The 16379-nt window shown below is 43.4% G+C and overlaps 1 protein-coding gene across 1 annotated transcript in view; it reads right to left on the reverse strand.

Annotated features, from left to right (window-relative positions):
* The window catches only part of unc5ca (unc-5 netrin receptor Ca), a 187465-nt gene that overhangs the window by 71045 nt on the left and 100041 nt on the right, over window positions 1-16379 (reverse strand). The window contains exon 3 of the mRNA XM_062384878.1: window positions 7778-7921. Within this exon, the coding sequence (XP_062240862.1) occupies window positions 7778-7921 (144 nt within the window). The remainder of the gene's footprint in view (window positions 1-7777; window positions 7922-16379) is intronic.

Consider the following 16379-nt stretch of genomic DNA (forward strand, 5'->3'; position numbering starts at 1 on the left):
ACACACACACACACACCACACACACACACACACACACACAGGCACCGAACAAAATTGGGGGCCTATGGAAGATGCAATTTTGCCAGTTTGGTAGCTAGTGAAGTGTGTGAGACTGTGTGTGCATGAAGGGCATGTGACATTGTGTTCAGGCCAGCAGGGGAGCACATTTTCACGGTCAACGGAAGGTGTGTGTTTCCGCGCATGTGTGCAAATATGTGCCCGAGGGAAATATGTGCACAGGAGAGAGGAACAGCTGTGTCACATCAATTCACACTGACCCACTTCACTCCCAGACTGCAGATAACACCACCCAGCTTCAAAAAGAAGCTCTGGGAAATTCACTGAGCAACTTTTCTTAGGAAGAAGAATCGCAAACGAGCTGAAAAGAACAGAGGGCGACCTTGTAAAATGTGTTCTTCACTGTGAACTCCTTATATGTATGTTAAAGCTGTGTAAGCATCCTTTCATGGCAACACTTCGCTCGCTCTCTCTCTATCTCTCTCTCTCTCTCTCTCTCTCTCTCTCTCTCTCTCTCTCTCTCTCTCTCTCTCTCTCTCTCTCTCTCTCTCTCTCTCTCTCTCTCTCTCTCTCTCTCTCTCTCTCTCTCTCTCTCTCTCTCTCCTCTCTCTCTCTCTCTCTCACTCTCTCTCTCTCTCTCTCTCTCTCTCTCTCTCTCTCTCTCTCTCTCTTCCTCCTCCTCCTCCGTCTCTGCCTGCATGCTGCCAATGCCAAATCCTAACAGTTTCCTCTGGTGGAGCTGCTGGAGCAGTACAGAGCAATGTGAGATGCGCCTGGGAAGAAGGAAATAGCGAGGAGAGAGCTCTGCTTACGTCTCAGAGAGATCATTTGGACATCCAATTTCCCACACAATGGCAGAGCAATGAAAACAATCAGAAAAAAACAAACCAAATGATGAGCGAGTGATAAAGATAACATTTAATAAACAGACTAAATGGCTTTGTAATTAACAGGAAGACATATTAAATGATAATAAATTAAGGACTTTACATCCACTGGACGAGGGTGTGTATCCAAAGAGTGTTTAATGTTCCTGCTGTACCAGTGGATGGTCGGGAACTCACTGCTTCAGTCTTCTGCCTCATACAGACGTCTTCCAAGGCCAGTGTAACTCAAATACATCAGGAAAATGGGAGAAGTGAAGGGAGAGGGTGACCTCAAGTGTCACAGTAATTCTCAGTGCGGTTTTATAGGGAGTCATTTTCTCTGAGTGACTTTAAGGGAGTCTCTTTCCACTCAGACCAGTTCCTTCACCGCTCTCTCCACCCTGTCATTTCAACACTTCACAACCTGTGATCAGCTCTACACATCAGATGAGGTCTTTCCATCCACAGTCAGGTAAACAACCCCGTCCTCTGACAGAGCTGTGGCACTGCGGAGCGCAACACTTACAGCAGATCGTGGCTCAGGACCAAAAATGGCTAAAGGACCTGTCTGCCATAAAGTACATGGAGGGTAAATTAGAAAGGAGGCATGTTACTTCACACTGAGATGGAGACTTACTAACGAAAAGTCTTTATTATTTCATTATTTATATAAATTATATGAGCTGAAGAAATTATATTATTTATACATATTTATTATAATGATAGTATTTTATTAAAACGCTATGTTTATTCAAGAAGGTAAATGCACTTGCACCTTTATACACCATCTCAAATATAGGTCTGATGATATGTTCATTACTTTATAAAATAACATTGAACGTATTGTTTCGTCTACTCTATTTTATTGAATGTATCTTTTTCAAAGACTATTTTTATATTTGACTTCAACGCTTCATTTGGTTCAAAGAGACGTTTCAGTGGCGTCTTATTTATTTCTCTGTAAAATCAATATGATTAATTATGTACGGGAACAACCCTATGTGGGAGGTGTGGGGGGGGGGGGGGGTCATATAGATTATATATTTGTCATCGTTGGACTTGAGAAAAGTGACTTATGTTTCACATCAATAAAACCAGTGATGTAGATACACCTAGAGCAGTGTGGAAACTGGTAAAACGCTCAGTGGCTTAAAGCAATAATTAGCCATCATAAACACACACACAGGTTTTCCCTATAAACATGTATATTGAGTATTTGTGACCATCATGACGTCGCTCTCGAAGCCAGAAACCAGGAGTCTGTGTGGATTACGTCATCCAGAGAAAAACACCGGAGGTTTTGCACCCAGTGTTTTGCAGAAGTGTCAGACTGGGAGTAGATCTACAGCACAGATTTTCTGTTCACATCTGTTAGGAATCGTTTGCAATAACACAAGTGCTACTGTTTCCCTCATGTGGAAAAGAAGGTCGAATGGGACTTGGACGGTGGTCGTTGTGCCGATTCGGTTTCTGAGCCGCTGAGTTTCATACCAGTAAGGCTGGATAACCCTCTGCAGTTGTTTCCAGTTGCTGGGTTAGAAACTCGAGCTGACAGGACTGCCTGACTAAAACTGTTTATCCTTGGCTTGAATGTATTTTTCTTTTTTTGTGTGTGGGGGTGTTTGTGTCTACATACAAGGTAAAGCCCTAATGAGTGTGTGAGAGTTTGGACTTAATCAAGTTAAAAGCAATGTTGAGCCTTGTTTCTCTCGGTGTAATTCGTCCATGACTGAAGGAAAACATAAGTGCATGCAGCTGAGACGTCTGCATCATAAACAAAACACGAGAACTTCACTCACAGACATTTTCCAAATGACACACGTAGCTGCTCAGGTTGCTGTTTCCACAGAGCGTCTGGACACATGATTGCTGTGTACACATGTCTCAGCCCACGGTGGCAGAACGAATTGCCATCATCTGAAATTTGTGTCTATGTGTGTGTGTGTCTGTGTGTGTTTATACTTGTACTTTGCCTTCATGAGGACGTGTTTGACTATAAGACCTAACAGAATAAGGACAGTGAAGACATTTTGGCTTGTCCTCACAGGAGTTAGGTATATTCTTTGGACCATTCGATACTGGTGCCTCAGGGATACTTATTATTAAATGGTACCATGCTCGGTGCTAGAACAAATACCCTCAGTACAAAACAATGGTCCACGATAAGAGAAGCTTTTGTTTTATTGCTGAGACAAATTGGAAGTTAAAATTGGAAGTGCTTGGTATCGGGCCAACGCAAGAGCATTGCTCTGCTTTCAATGTATCCCGTGTGTTGACAGGTGCTTCAGTGGATTTATTCCTTTCCTCCTGGCAAACATCAATAGGCATACCGCCACCAACTCTACAAGCTGTTGCTCAAAGGACCCGGCAGCAGCAGCTCTCGGCTCAGACAGACAGCCTGTCCTGGTGCTGGAATCCTTTCACGTAAAGTACCAAAGCACTTTGGATCCTGTAGCTGCCACCAGAGTTAAATGCTTTGTTAACTCGACGTCTGCGGTGATGAGGCCTGTGAGCAGGGCGACTACTTTGGTACATAGCTCAGGCACCGAAATAAGGCACTACCATTTACATTGGGATGTGATCAGGTAGGTACTTTGTATGAGCAGCTGCCTGATTGGCACCAGATTACCCTGCTCCTCATACCTTTAAAGAGCTGCTCGGGGTTAGAACGAGGTTCAGGTTGGTGTTCAGCTAAGGGTTGAAGTTAGGGATTTAGTTTGGATGTTAAAGGTTAAGGAGCTAGGGAATGTATCATGGCAATTAGTATCTTCACTTAGATAGAAAAACAGTGTGTGTGTGTGGTTGTTTCTGTGTGTATGTGTGTGTGTGTGTGTGTGTGTGTGTGTGTGTGTGTGTGTGTGTGTGTGCGCCCATGTGACCTTGACTTTGTGCTAATCCAGAGAAAGAGAAAGACTTGACCCGAGAGCTACGGGGCCACAGAGCTCGACTGACACTGCATGCACATTTGTGTGTATGTGTGTGTGTGTCTGTGTTTCCCTTAACCCGGCGTACGTGCCTGCAATGCTGTGCATGACCGAGCGTGTGAATGTGCGCCTGTGTTTGTCTCACCTGCTTTATAAACTTGAATTAAGCTGCCAGCAGCTCCCATAACTCAGCTAAAGTGCCCTGCTCCAAAAGACCAAAAAAATCACTCAGAGATTTAATATCCCTGATTGCGCGTGTGACACTTTAACAGCCACAACACTGATTATCATGATGCAGCTACAAACCGCTCTTTAGTTACTGCTTTGAATTGTTAATCCCACAGTTATTAAAACAGCCTGAAGATGCGGGAGAAGGAGGAAGACAGAGGCAGAAAAAGAGTGTGAGTGACAGAGTGAAACAATAAACACATGGCGAGCAACGGGAGAGAAAACAGGGGGAGGATAAAATGCGAGGGGAAATAAGAAAATGAGTGGGAAGAGGAGATGGGTATGCGGGAGAGAAATGCTGAATTGCTTTTGCACTGCGCGGTGGAAAAGACACTTTGCTCAGCAAGCTCGAGCTGCCAGGAAGCATTTTAATCACAGCGGCAGATCCAAATAGGAGCCGAATGCAGGGTAGGTCAGGAGGTTGGGTCGATTTGAAGTAAAAGGTTATCGAGAGAGGGGGCTGAGTGTAATCAGATCTGGTTAAGGGAAAAAACACCGCTGTAACAGAAAGAGAGAATGTGAAGGACGGAGGGACAGGCAAAGTCAGAGGGAAAACACACACGGCACGGGAAATCAAAATGAGAGATATCTGAAGAGAAAGGGGGGGAAGGAAAAGAGGGGCTGGGTTTCTATCATCTCTCTCTCGCCTCATATCTATTGGAGCCTTCAATATTTCTCAGAGGCATCCTCCATCACCGTCCCTCCACCTCCAGCAGAGGTCTGACGCGTGTGAAATGCTCCATACTGTGTGTGTGAAATACTTGAAAAGTAGCGGAAAATGAGAAAAGATGGGCAGCACGCAGGGGGACGCATTCTTCGCTTTCAAGATTTATTTTGGTTCAGAAAACTGTTTACTGAAAACTACTTAAACAGTGGGCAGCTCCCGAACAGTCCAAAATATAATAATAATAACATATTATAAACAGTGGAAGCAGAAGAAAAGGGATTTGTGGTGCACTACTTAAGTGTTATTATGATAAGCACTGTCAGTGCCCCACGGCAAGGGGCTCGACAGTTCAAATTCCGACCGGGGTCTTCCTGTGCAGAGTTTGAATGTTCTCCCTGTTGTTTGCAAGGGTTTTCTCCAACGTGTAGATTGACGATAGATTAACTCTTGTGATGACTCTCAAAGAATAAGCGTTAAATCAATGGATGGATTATTATTATTAAATATTTGTAAATGAGAGCGTTAAAGAATTAGTAAAACCAGTAAGTACAGTGGCAGCTGAGGTATATGCTAAAAGCTGGTATTATATGATTATATTTGTTGCAGATATACTGGAATGCATGGTGTGATGCAGACACACTTATTGTGCCTCTCTCATATATACACATACACACACACACACACTAACACACACACACACTCACACACTAACACACACTAAGCACTAAGCACCTATATACTCAGACATATACCCTCACGTGTCGCCTATACTGATGAAAATGTTTGTCCCTGAACACTGTGGCCCTCGCAGAGCTCACCGTGCTTCTCCGTATCAGAGCCATTCACATGCACATGTTTGCCTCGGAGAGCCTGAGGAGCCGGTGTGCGCACACTTGCACCTGCATCTGTCTCTCAGCAGGTATCAGCGCAAACGTTAGCCAAGAACAGCACATTACCCAGCTTTCATTTGTCACCCCGAGGAGGGCCTGTTCCAGTCGGGGATGTTATTAGCAGGATATTTCTGACTGTGTCACTCTCTGACGGACGGAAAAACATCCTGCACATAGCACAGCAACAGAGAGGAGTGACGCTTTGTTCCCAATTCAAATGAATAGAGACTGCTGCTGTGCTGTGGCCACATTACTATGATCATGCACTGTACTGCAAAGTATACAGGCTTGAATACGAAGAACATATTTACAGATACAGGAATGGAATGCAATGATGTGATTGTGTCAGTGTCCAGGAGAAAGTGTTCTTGTGTTGCTGGAGTGGATAGTACAATAAAATATATATATATATATATATATAAAAACAACAACAACAAATATTTATATAAATATATAAGAATATGTAGTGGTAAAGTCTGTGCATGGGGCTAGTATAGCCAGTAAAGGGGTGGACAGTGGGTCGGTATATAATAATGCAGTGGTGTGTATTTACTATGCTTAAATTATATAGTGCAGATTTGTTTTACATATCATATAAACAATTTATATTGTAAATAAACCTATTACGATAAATTAAACATATAAAGCACTTGTTTAAGTCAGTAAGTAGATAAACTAAGCAACAGAGCCCGACACAAGTGAAAATATGAAACATATTTACGGCCAAATAAAACCACGTAGAGTGAAAAACAAGGGTAAACATGACGGATTCCCCTCTGCAGAACAAATAACCTGGGAGAATAACTCCAGGGTGTGCGTCTGTTAGAGCCATCTTGTCAGTTGAAGTTACGAAGAGGATATGTGCAGGTTTGTTGGGTGTCTATACTGAGAGGACTCTATCAAAGGCCCCAGTCGACCTTTCACGAGCTCACTCAGGCAGAGCCGCACCGCCAGAAGACAGGTAACCTGGAGGGGGGGGGGTCGCGCTTCTATTGGCACACTATTTCTTTTCTGCTTGACCTTTCTCTAACCTGAGCACTCAGACAGGTCCCAGTTGCCTCATATTGACCAGAGCACTCATACTCGGCAAAAAAAAACCTACTGTTGTGGTTTCAATTCTCCAGCCAGCAAGAGGAGCTTTGAAAGAACAATTCATTCGGTTATATGAAGCTAACGTTGAGAGAAGGAACAAGGCTGTCTGGGTGATTTCTATCAAACATCCCTACTCCCTCGCCGCGCAGCCGCTGCAGAGCTGTCAACTCTTCTTCCCCCCCCCCCCCCCCAGACTGCTTCTGGGGTCTGGCAATCCTGAAACGATTTCTCCATGTGATCACTGCTAGAGTGATATTGAGCCTGGTTGGGTTTGGTCTGGCCCGCGGTCTTTCTGTGACCTTATAGTCAGACTCCCACTTGTCTTATTAAATTCTTCACCAGACCATAACAGGAAGCTGGTGATGGTTGACTGAAGTCACAGGGCATCGTTTCGGCTTTGAAAAGTTCCCCACCAGTTATCATTCGGTGTAGAACAAGGCTCTGCCCAAGGACACGTTGATTTTCTGTGAGTCTCAAGTGTTGAAATGCATGATAACATGCCAATAGGAATCACAAGAAAGCCAAACAGACAGTATCCTTTCCTTAATGTTCATTAACTACAACCTTTTCAGCAATGCCCATTTAGTGAGCTCTGCACGGTAGCTTTTTTTTTATTTTTAGTGGCAGATTCTGACTTCCTCACACAAGATTGAAGTTGTGTGACATGGGCAAATTGAATTCACAGGAAACACACTCACTTATTTCATTTGTATCTCCCTACATGTCAACCTTCAAAGATCCAACTATAGCTAGATATTTAAAGGGCTTGTATATGCTTTTTTTATAGCTTTTATTTACTAAAAATAGTTTTTGACCTAGGAATTGTGAAATATAACATTATTTTCTAATGACGTTAGAGCAACTGCAACTGTATTTGTTATCTTGTAAACCCATGAATGAGGGACCGGCAGTATGCTTGACACATTTAAAAAAAAAAAAAAAAAGACAAGTCCATTGTTCTTTTTTCTCTTTGTTCTAGATTCATGAGACTGTTTATGTGTTGGCGTGTGTGTGTGTGTTCGTTTGTTAGACACATAGTCATGACATCATCACCTTCACACCTTGTATGAGTGTTTGCAGTGTTCTACTCACAGGCGATGCGCACATGCGCTTTGCGACTCTTGGTGGTTCCAGCAGAGCTCCAGGCCACACACTGACACCAGAAATCTTCAGGGCCGAACAGCTCTTCCACCTGCTGCCGCGTGATTTCTATACTGGCTTCTCTCACCACCAGACCTGCGGGAGTGAAGGAAAAGCACTGTTGTATTATATCACTTTGAGAATTCAATTCAAACCAAAGCTCTTGCAAACGGCAAGTGACCCACTGAAAAAGTAAAAAAGCTGAAGTCTATTTAAGCTTCTTCACTTGTGATACGGTTCTTATGTTAGCTTAGGAAGCCAGAGTCAAAGCGGTGCACAGGAGATATCTTTGCAAGCAAATAGAGGCAGGGGATAATCATACAATATCTGCTGCAGTGTACAAATCCAGGTCACTTTACTGAGTGGATTCAGTGCAGATTTAATGTAAACTTTGTGAGATTGTTCCTTGCATTTCTGCCTCTTATCTCACTGTTCCCTCTTTTCTCTGGTGTTCAGGAAGAAGCTCCATGCAAAATAATGAAATTGGGGTTTAAATAGCTGCATCCCACTGATAGGCCTGCAAGGGAGCACAGAGAGAGGAGGACTGCACAAGAATACAGGAAATGAGGAGAAGGAATAAACTCAGGATGGAAATATGGGCGATGCTGCAGAGGCACAAGTGGAACATGGTAAAGCCATTGAGAATGAGTTGGAAATGCACAGCAGGAAAGAACAATGAAGACAAAGAAGAAAGAGGAAGGAGCAAGGACGGACTGATGAACGATAAAAAAAGGTTCAGCTCGTAGACTTGAACGAAAAATGACAGTAGACGATTAGAGGTAATAGAGAGCAACGACAGAGGCAGAGTCAGAGGAGGGAGGGCAATAAAAACGAGGGAGTGAAGCCAGAATGAAAAGAAGATCAAAATGAATTTTAGGTAAAAGTAGTGGGGTCTGGGGAGTAGACGGGGGAAATACTATGAGAAAAGATGTAGGCAGTTTATTTCAGCTTCCGCAGCAAAACCAGGACCCGAGAAACATTCTCCACTCCTCAAATCTGACTGGGGCCCATTACTTTAGAAGTTAACTTCAGTTAAGTTAAGAGACAGTTTTAGTTGGCGTGGAGGCAAAGGGGACAGAGGGAAGGGCCGAAAGTGAAATCCAGTGAGCGAGGATAGAGATGGACAAAAAGCCATTAATGGCCAGCCAGAGAAGTGAAGAGAGACCCGCGAGGGCAAAGAGTAAGACAGCTTTTATAAGAGCTGGCTAGAAGATGGAGAGATATGGCTTTTGAGTTAGAGAAAAAAATACAAATTGATGAGAAGGGATATTAAAATGGAAGAGATGGAAAGTAAAGGGAGATCTTAGATGATATTGCAATTCAAAAAGCTCTGATGGCACAGAGGGCCAAAGAGGAAGAAGCGATTTAAGGTGCTGTTGGCACAACAGGTGATAAAAGTCAGCGAGGGGCAGAGAGCTACAAGGGCAAAGAGCAAAAGCAGCATAAAAAAGGAGTGTGAATATCAGAACGTAAGCACACTAGCCATAAAGGGAAGCTGTTACAGTTTCTCAGTTTAAATGAAAGAGCAAGGGACACGGCGAGGAAGGTGGAAGCTAAGAAAATGGCAGATAAAGAGGCAATTATAACCCACAAGCAAACCAGGACTAAAGCTGAGACAACCAGTGGGCAGGCAGTTGCAGTAAACGGAGAAAAAAAAAAACACAGCATGAGAACAAAAGGGTTACAAAGCGAAAGGGAGGAGGTGGAGACCAGTGAGAACACTGCTGCTGAAGTAATGAGGAAAGTAAGCCAATTAAAGTCAGTGGTTCATATGAGGCAGACAGCTAGTTACAGAAAACAGGGTGGAACATGGGATCTGGGAGCAGAGTGAGAGCTGGGGAGCCAGTGACGAGTGAAGTCATGAAGAAAAATACAGATGTACATTCAAAGCTTTGCATCGCGGCCTGTGCGGCTTCTTAACCCTAAGATAAGACTAAGATAAAAGCAAAACACTAGTTGAATCAGTGGGAAGGTCTGGGCAGAATGTGAATCTTTTGGAATAAACAAAATCACAAAGAAGGATTTATGTAAGGTGCGACATTTATCAAAACTCACTACTTTTTCTTCATCCAGCACATAACAGATGACACATAAGTCCAATAGAAATCTCAAGGTAAGACAGAAAGGATGGAGCCAATTCCGGAGAAGAGTCAGATCCACAGATATTAGTGTGGGGCCTCACGTCACCTGCTCTGCTCTGTTGCTCAGAGAAGAATCCGGGAGCCTGTGGGACAGTGGCTGCACAGAGGCTGTTCCGATTGAAAGGCTGAATTGCATTGTGTACGAGGCTCCTTCCTCCAGGCACAGGACCGAGGACGCCTGGTAAGTTTTAAAGCAACTCTGTGGTGCTCCTCAGTCAATGTGATCCAAGGTTGACACCGCGTCCTCGCTCTTACAAATTCGGGCTATTTCATATTTCACCTTGTTTGGGATTGGATCCAGTGGAAGCGCAGCTGTCCCCAAAACTCAGAGACAGCATTTTAAAGTCTCCACTCGACAGTCAAAAGATGTAGATTGGCTCATCTTCAGGATTATTATGTAAAACAAATATGATCTATCAACAGTGACCAGATGTCTGGATGCTAAAGATCTTAACCTAATAATAAACAACTACAGAAGCAGGTAATGAGATGTACAGTTAAAATGAAACCTCCTGCCACCTTGGATAAAATTGGGGATTTCTCTAGATTTAAACATTATTGGAAACGTTTTTGATAACGTAAAAACACAATTATACAACAAAAGTTATCTTTGTTTTAGACATTTTAATGAATATTTGTTACATATTATATCTTTAACCAACAATATGAATTTTGACCGAGTGATGCTAACAGTTGAAAAGTATGTTTTTCTGGTATTACTGTTACAGCTTGTGGACATGTTGCCATTTCTTCATTAACAGATACAAACACACAATCTGCTGTGCTGAGAACTGAAGGTCTGTTTCTAAGGGTTGATTATTGTGATTTCCCACTGAACATGCACACAATTTACTGCAGAGTGACAAGACAGTGCAGGTGTTATACTGACTTCCTTCCTCCTGCTGGGAGCTGCATCCCCGTGGCAGAAACACATATACAGCGGGAGCAGGATGTTGTACCGAGGTAATTAATGGAACACATTGTGTAGGCCTGTCGATGTATGTTATATTGTGTGTTACTCTGCTCTGAGCAGCTGCAGGTGTGTGATGATATGTGAAACCTCATCTTCTATTGTTTATGTGAATATTTGCACGTGTAAAAATAAACGCCTAAAAATAAACGAAACAAACGTAAGACATACACTGTGGGTAACTTCAATGTAAAGACGGAATTTGTTCGGTTTGAACCAGATTTTCCCATTACAGCAGTGTGGGGTCATGATGAAATTAAAAACGAGTCTTATTGCTGATTTACCTGAATCCAGAATATTATATAATAATAAGTCTTAAGCTGTAAGTGATAAAATATTAATAATAATTATAAGTGTAGTTATAATAATGTTTAGTTCCAATTGTCAAACGGAGAAAAACTTAGCAGAAAACAAATCTAGGTCACATTGACTGTTTGGGGGAAAATACTGTCTCTAAACTGTTTGTACTCATTGACGCAACATTAACTTTTCTTCCTTTCTAGAGATACACGACATTTGTCTTGTGTTGACACTTGATGCTAGAAGGCGTCATGGATATCAACATATTGTCTCATCCTATAGTTTCATCTGTCTGTCAGCTAGGGACTAAAACTATTATAGAAAAATATGCCAACGCTTTGACACCAAAGATCTGAAGCAGCTCACAAACTAGATCCAGCAGAGAACAGATTCCCCTGTTTCCCTTCAGTTTTGAAGTCAATAGAGAAAACGTGTCACAAAGTGGGAATAGAAACAGATAAAAGACAGATGTCACTGCATCTGTGGAAAACAGTGAAGAGCCAGTAGTTCCCAATGCAAATCTCAAGAAGCAAATGTTGCTGGGTCAGAAAGAGGCTGAATCACACAAGGTTTAAAAAAGTCCCCACATCACCCTGGTTCTTATTTTGTTAAGATACAGAGCTTGGAGAATTCACATCATTTTATTATGGGCAGACAAGCTTGGAATGTGGGTCTCTATAGCTTGACAGTGTTTCCCATCAACAAAACCACTACTGTCAGGGGGGGGGGGAGAGAAAAGGAGGAGATGAAAAATGGAAGACAAGTATCGAGACAAGTAGATACAGTCACAAACATGTCTATCAATCACAGAAACTCCCTCAACCCTCGGATACTGCTTTTACTCGAGGAGCGTCACCTCTCATAACAAAGTTCGCTTGGCAGCTGTGGAGTGAATGTGCAGCAGAGGGAGAACGTGTTCCGTCCACACGTTAGGAGCTGACAAATGGCAACTGGGAGAAAAACATGCACAAAAGTATCTAATTAGGACAAGTTGCAGAGTAGAGATGTGCAACTAATACACACCTTTATGTCTGTGTGTTGTGGTACTGCACAAACCCACTCATAACCTCACTGTGATGTGTGAAGCATAGGATGCTATAGTTAACGCACGGTTTCAGCAATCATTATTTTTCAATTACTAGTGGGCACATCATGTCCTTTGCCATAAGAGGTGAACTGCTATCACAACCTGATGGCTGAAACAGAAAGTCAGAGGCTGGTTTGTCTTCAGTGTGAAAAGCCGGGGAGCGTAGATGAAAAGTGTTGTGATTATAATAAAACTACTTTCAATGGGAAGTGGCTGTGGCCTGTGCATAACGCTGATTAGCATATTCAGGTCACGATCGTGTCATATTTACATTCTCCCTGGTGTCGGTTCCAGTGCTTTATCTTCCTGCCTCACTCCTACACACTGTGCTCACACATACAGTATTTACATACGACCGAGGCTCTGATCTCGTTGACGTGCTATTTGTATAACTGTTGTCCGACAGGAGAACGGCTATATGAGATCATGATTGAATCCCGACCCGTTCAGATAACATGTTCACCAGCCGTCACCAAAACCATTTTCACACTGTGTCTGTGCACTGCTAAAATCCTGATGCTACAACTATAACACCGTTGAGGTGATTCACTGTACACGTCAGTTAGAGACAATGACTGTTCTGTGATTTAAGATTGGTTTACTTTCAAAACGATTAAAAGCCCATTCCTCTCCACCGTGCAGACAGCTGAAAGAGAGTTCTATAGAGATGTGGCTGCAGAGGGAATTCCCAACGTTGAGCTCAAAGGGCCATACTGGTGACCGTCTTCCAGTGAAAGTTTCAGAACAGTCGCTGAGGGGTTCTGAATCTAAATCCAGCATAGACAGACACTAAGTTAGCAACGAAGCCTGTAAACTCCCTGTTGATGTCATATTTATTATGTTGTGAGACTTTAACACTCGGCCGGACGACCAGTGGCGTGACTTTGTCAGCCCCACGTCATTCAGCTGAGCATTGACTATAGTCAGTCAGTCACAGGCATTTCCTTCCAAAGGGATGGTCCCCCTGTCGCAGTCGAGACCAAAAAAGCAGAGGAGAATTCACATTCAGAGGGAAGCCAGTGAGTCAAGGCCAGACATGAAGACAGAGACCGGGGGTTTTGAAGCTAAATGGTTTGGAAAAGGAAAGAGATAAGGGAGCACGGGGGAGAGAAAGCACTCTAAAGCTTTGTGGTGTTTAAATGTGATCAGTGACAGGTCAAACCGACAGGCCTTCAGGGGGAAGAAACAGACGATACAGAAAAAAGTCAACAGTGAGTATTATTATTTCATCAGTGCCACAGAGGGAGGGAGTCTTACAAAAGACAAAGACACGAGGTCAAAGTAACTACAGCCTGGGGTTGAAAACACAAAAAAACATGAACATCCCTGCAACAAAGTTTCTCTGAGCTGCTTCCGAAGCCATTGAATAACGTTTTTAAGTTGGATTTCGCTCCTGAATGTAAATTAGCTATTTGGTTGACACATGTTTGTCCTGCTGTTTGGGGAGCAGCTCAGTGAAAGCTGACAGGTGTTAAGACCTAATGTGGATTTGCCACAAGCGAACACACACATTTCCCCACAGGTAATAACGGGGCTTCACCATAACCCTCCGATAGTGACCAATGGCACCACGCCATCGTCACAACCTGTGAGATCAGCGAATGCGATGCATGCTGATGGCTCCATCAACCTACCGACCTATTAGATCTGCATTAACGTGTATGGAGACACGGGGGACTGGGTTCCACGTCGCCATCGAAACACTAAACGAGAGGATATGTGTCGCTGCCATGTCCTATTAGGATCAGAGTGTTAAAGCTATAATCCTATAATATATTATTGTGTAGAAGCAAAACATTGAGCAAGTGTAGCAATGACCTTAGTAAATGTGCAAAATTACACAATACTGCAGCTAAGCCCATTAAGTCATTGGATGTTTCATGACCTGGAAACTCTCTGTTAGATGATAATTATATGAATATTGTAAGAAAAGGGGGAAAGGAAAATGGTAAGATGACAAAAGAAGGGAGAGAGGAAGGGAGAGATCAGGGGCTGACAGAGTCCTTCTGAGGGAAATCATCCAGGACATCGACAGAACAGTCACTGGTCTGTGACCAATTGAAAACTCACAACACATGCACGTGCCGTGTGTGTTTGTGTGTATGTGTACACATGCATGTGGGTGTGTGTATGCGTGCGCACTCTTAATGGCCTCCACACTGACATTGACTGATCTCCCCAGTCCCTGCTGGTTTACGTTTAAAAGAGTGTCTCCGTGTGCGCGCTCGTCCACATGTGAATGTCATTGAGCGTGCACATGCGTGTCCTCCAGTAGCACTGAAGAGGCAGTGAACCAGGACATTCCAGGACACAGGAGGAAGCCCACAGGGAACGCTCAAACTAACTCAAACAATTTCCCACAAACACAGACAAGGACGCGCCGAACTAACACAGAAACAAAGCAGGGGTTCATTTTCAGATAAACAAAACGTCACCCACAGCAGAGCATTACTTTTAACACAATATATGTAACACAGATTTATGTTCAAATTGATATAGACACAAATGCACAGCTGTGTTTATATTAGGAGTCGCTGACACGGAGGCGTTTTGAGCTCTTTTAAAAAATCTCGATGCTTGTCAATAACTGAAATCTCCACGTAAGAGTCAGAGAGAAGAGAGGGAACCTACGAGGAGGACAACGAAAAGGTGGCAGAGCAGGATGGATGAGAATGGGAGTGAAGCTAGACGGAGGGAGGAGAGGAGAGAAACACCATAGGAGGGAGAGAAAGAGGGAGAGAACGAGGGAGAGCTGTAGGACAAGACGAGAAGAAATCAATACGAGTGCGATGGCAGCAAAGGAGGGAAAGAGGTCACAAATCTCCCGAGCCAATACGCTGTGTGCCAGCATCCTGGTGTGTGTGTGTGTGTGTGTGTGTGTGTGTGTGTGTGTGTGTGTGTGTGTAGATGTGGAGTCACAGGTCAATGCTGGCAGACTAATAACCATTCACACTTTGGCTAATGGAGACAAAGTAAGTAACCTGGTACACAATATGTCATTAGCACCCTTCACAGCTAATGGTGATATACTGGGGTCGCACGCACGTTGCTTAAGCAAACACTGGAAATGCCCTTCACAATAAAATATGCAATCTGCCGCCGCTCACCTTAAGTCGCATTAATTCAAATGGAGATATGGTTCATATGTTTAAGCAAATGTCCATGCTGCTGTATAAAAGTGCCTGTCAAGAGGAAGGCGTGTTTTCTTAGGTAGCTTTAGATCGTTACCTGGTTTGGCCGAGGTTCAGTTAAGGGCTGGTTGCAGTGGGGACTTGATACTGGGACATGCATTGGAGCTGCTTAATGAATCGCGCCTGTTCTCACCCAGCTGGTATCGAACCCCGAGCGACCCCCTCGACCGCCCTGCTGCCCGCTCAGCACTACCGCACCCTGATCCTTGCCCCCAGACCTCCACCTGGTTTCCAAGCCTCCAGATGAGGCTCCATGTGAGGGCATGTAGTTTAGGATGCTCACGTGAAGATTCACATCGGAAACAAGACGTTCGTTACACTTCCCTGGGGGTGTCACTTTTTATTAGGACTTTTAAACAGAGATTAAACAGTGGGGAAATCGTATTTTGATCTTTAATGGGTGTTGCTGTATTACTTTATTATCATGACAGTCTGTTGGTGCTGGTTTGGGTCCCTCTCTGCAGCTTCTCATAAATGTGTCATGTAGTTTCATAAACAAGTTCAGTATTTCCCCAATATGAAGACATTTCAGAGCGTCTCCATTTTGCATGTCAGATTTGCATACGATTGGACTTGAGGCGGTGAATCTGTATCTTCACATAAATAATTTGGCTCAACATTTGGGGCGAAAATAACAAAAGGGCTTCGTCGCACTTTGACTTTTTTCACTGCAGGAAAAGGTAGAAAGATTTATGATCATGAAATGTTTCTCAGCACTGATGAGGATCACTCCCATCGCCACAGTCCTGAAAGTCCTACCTGGGTTTGACTATCAGCTGTTACTTATTACTTAAATCGTGATCATTATTTAATGTGTATGGCTTAAGACTTGTGCTAAAAGAAGACCTTGTGGTAGCAAGTGTGG

This window comes from Platichthys flesus, chromosome 3 (assembly GCF_949316205.1).
Source record: "Platichthys flesus chromosome 3, fPlaFle2.1, whole genome shotgun sequence".
Taxonomy (NCBI): domain Eukaryota; kingdom Metazoa; phylum Chordata; class Actinopteri; order Pleuronectiformes; family Pleuronectidae; genus Platichthys; species Platichthys flesus.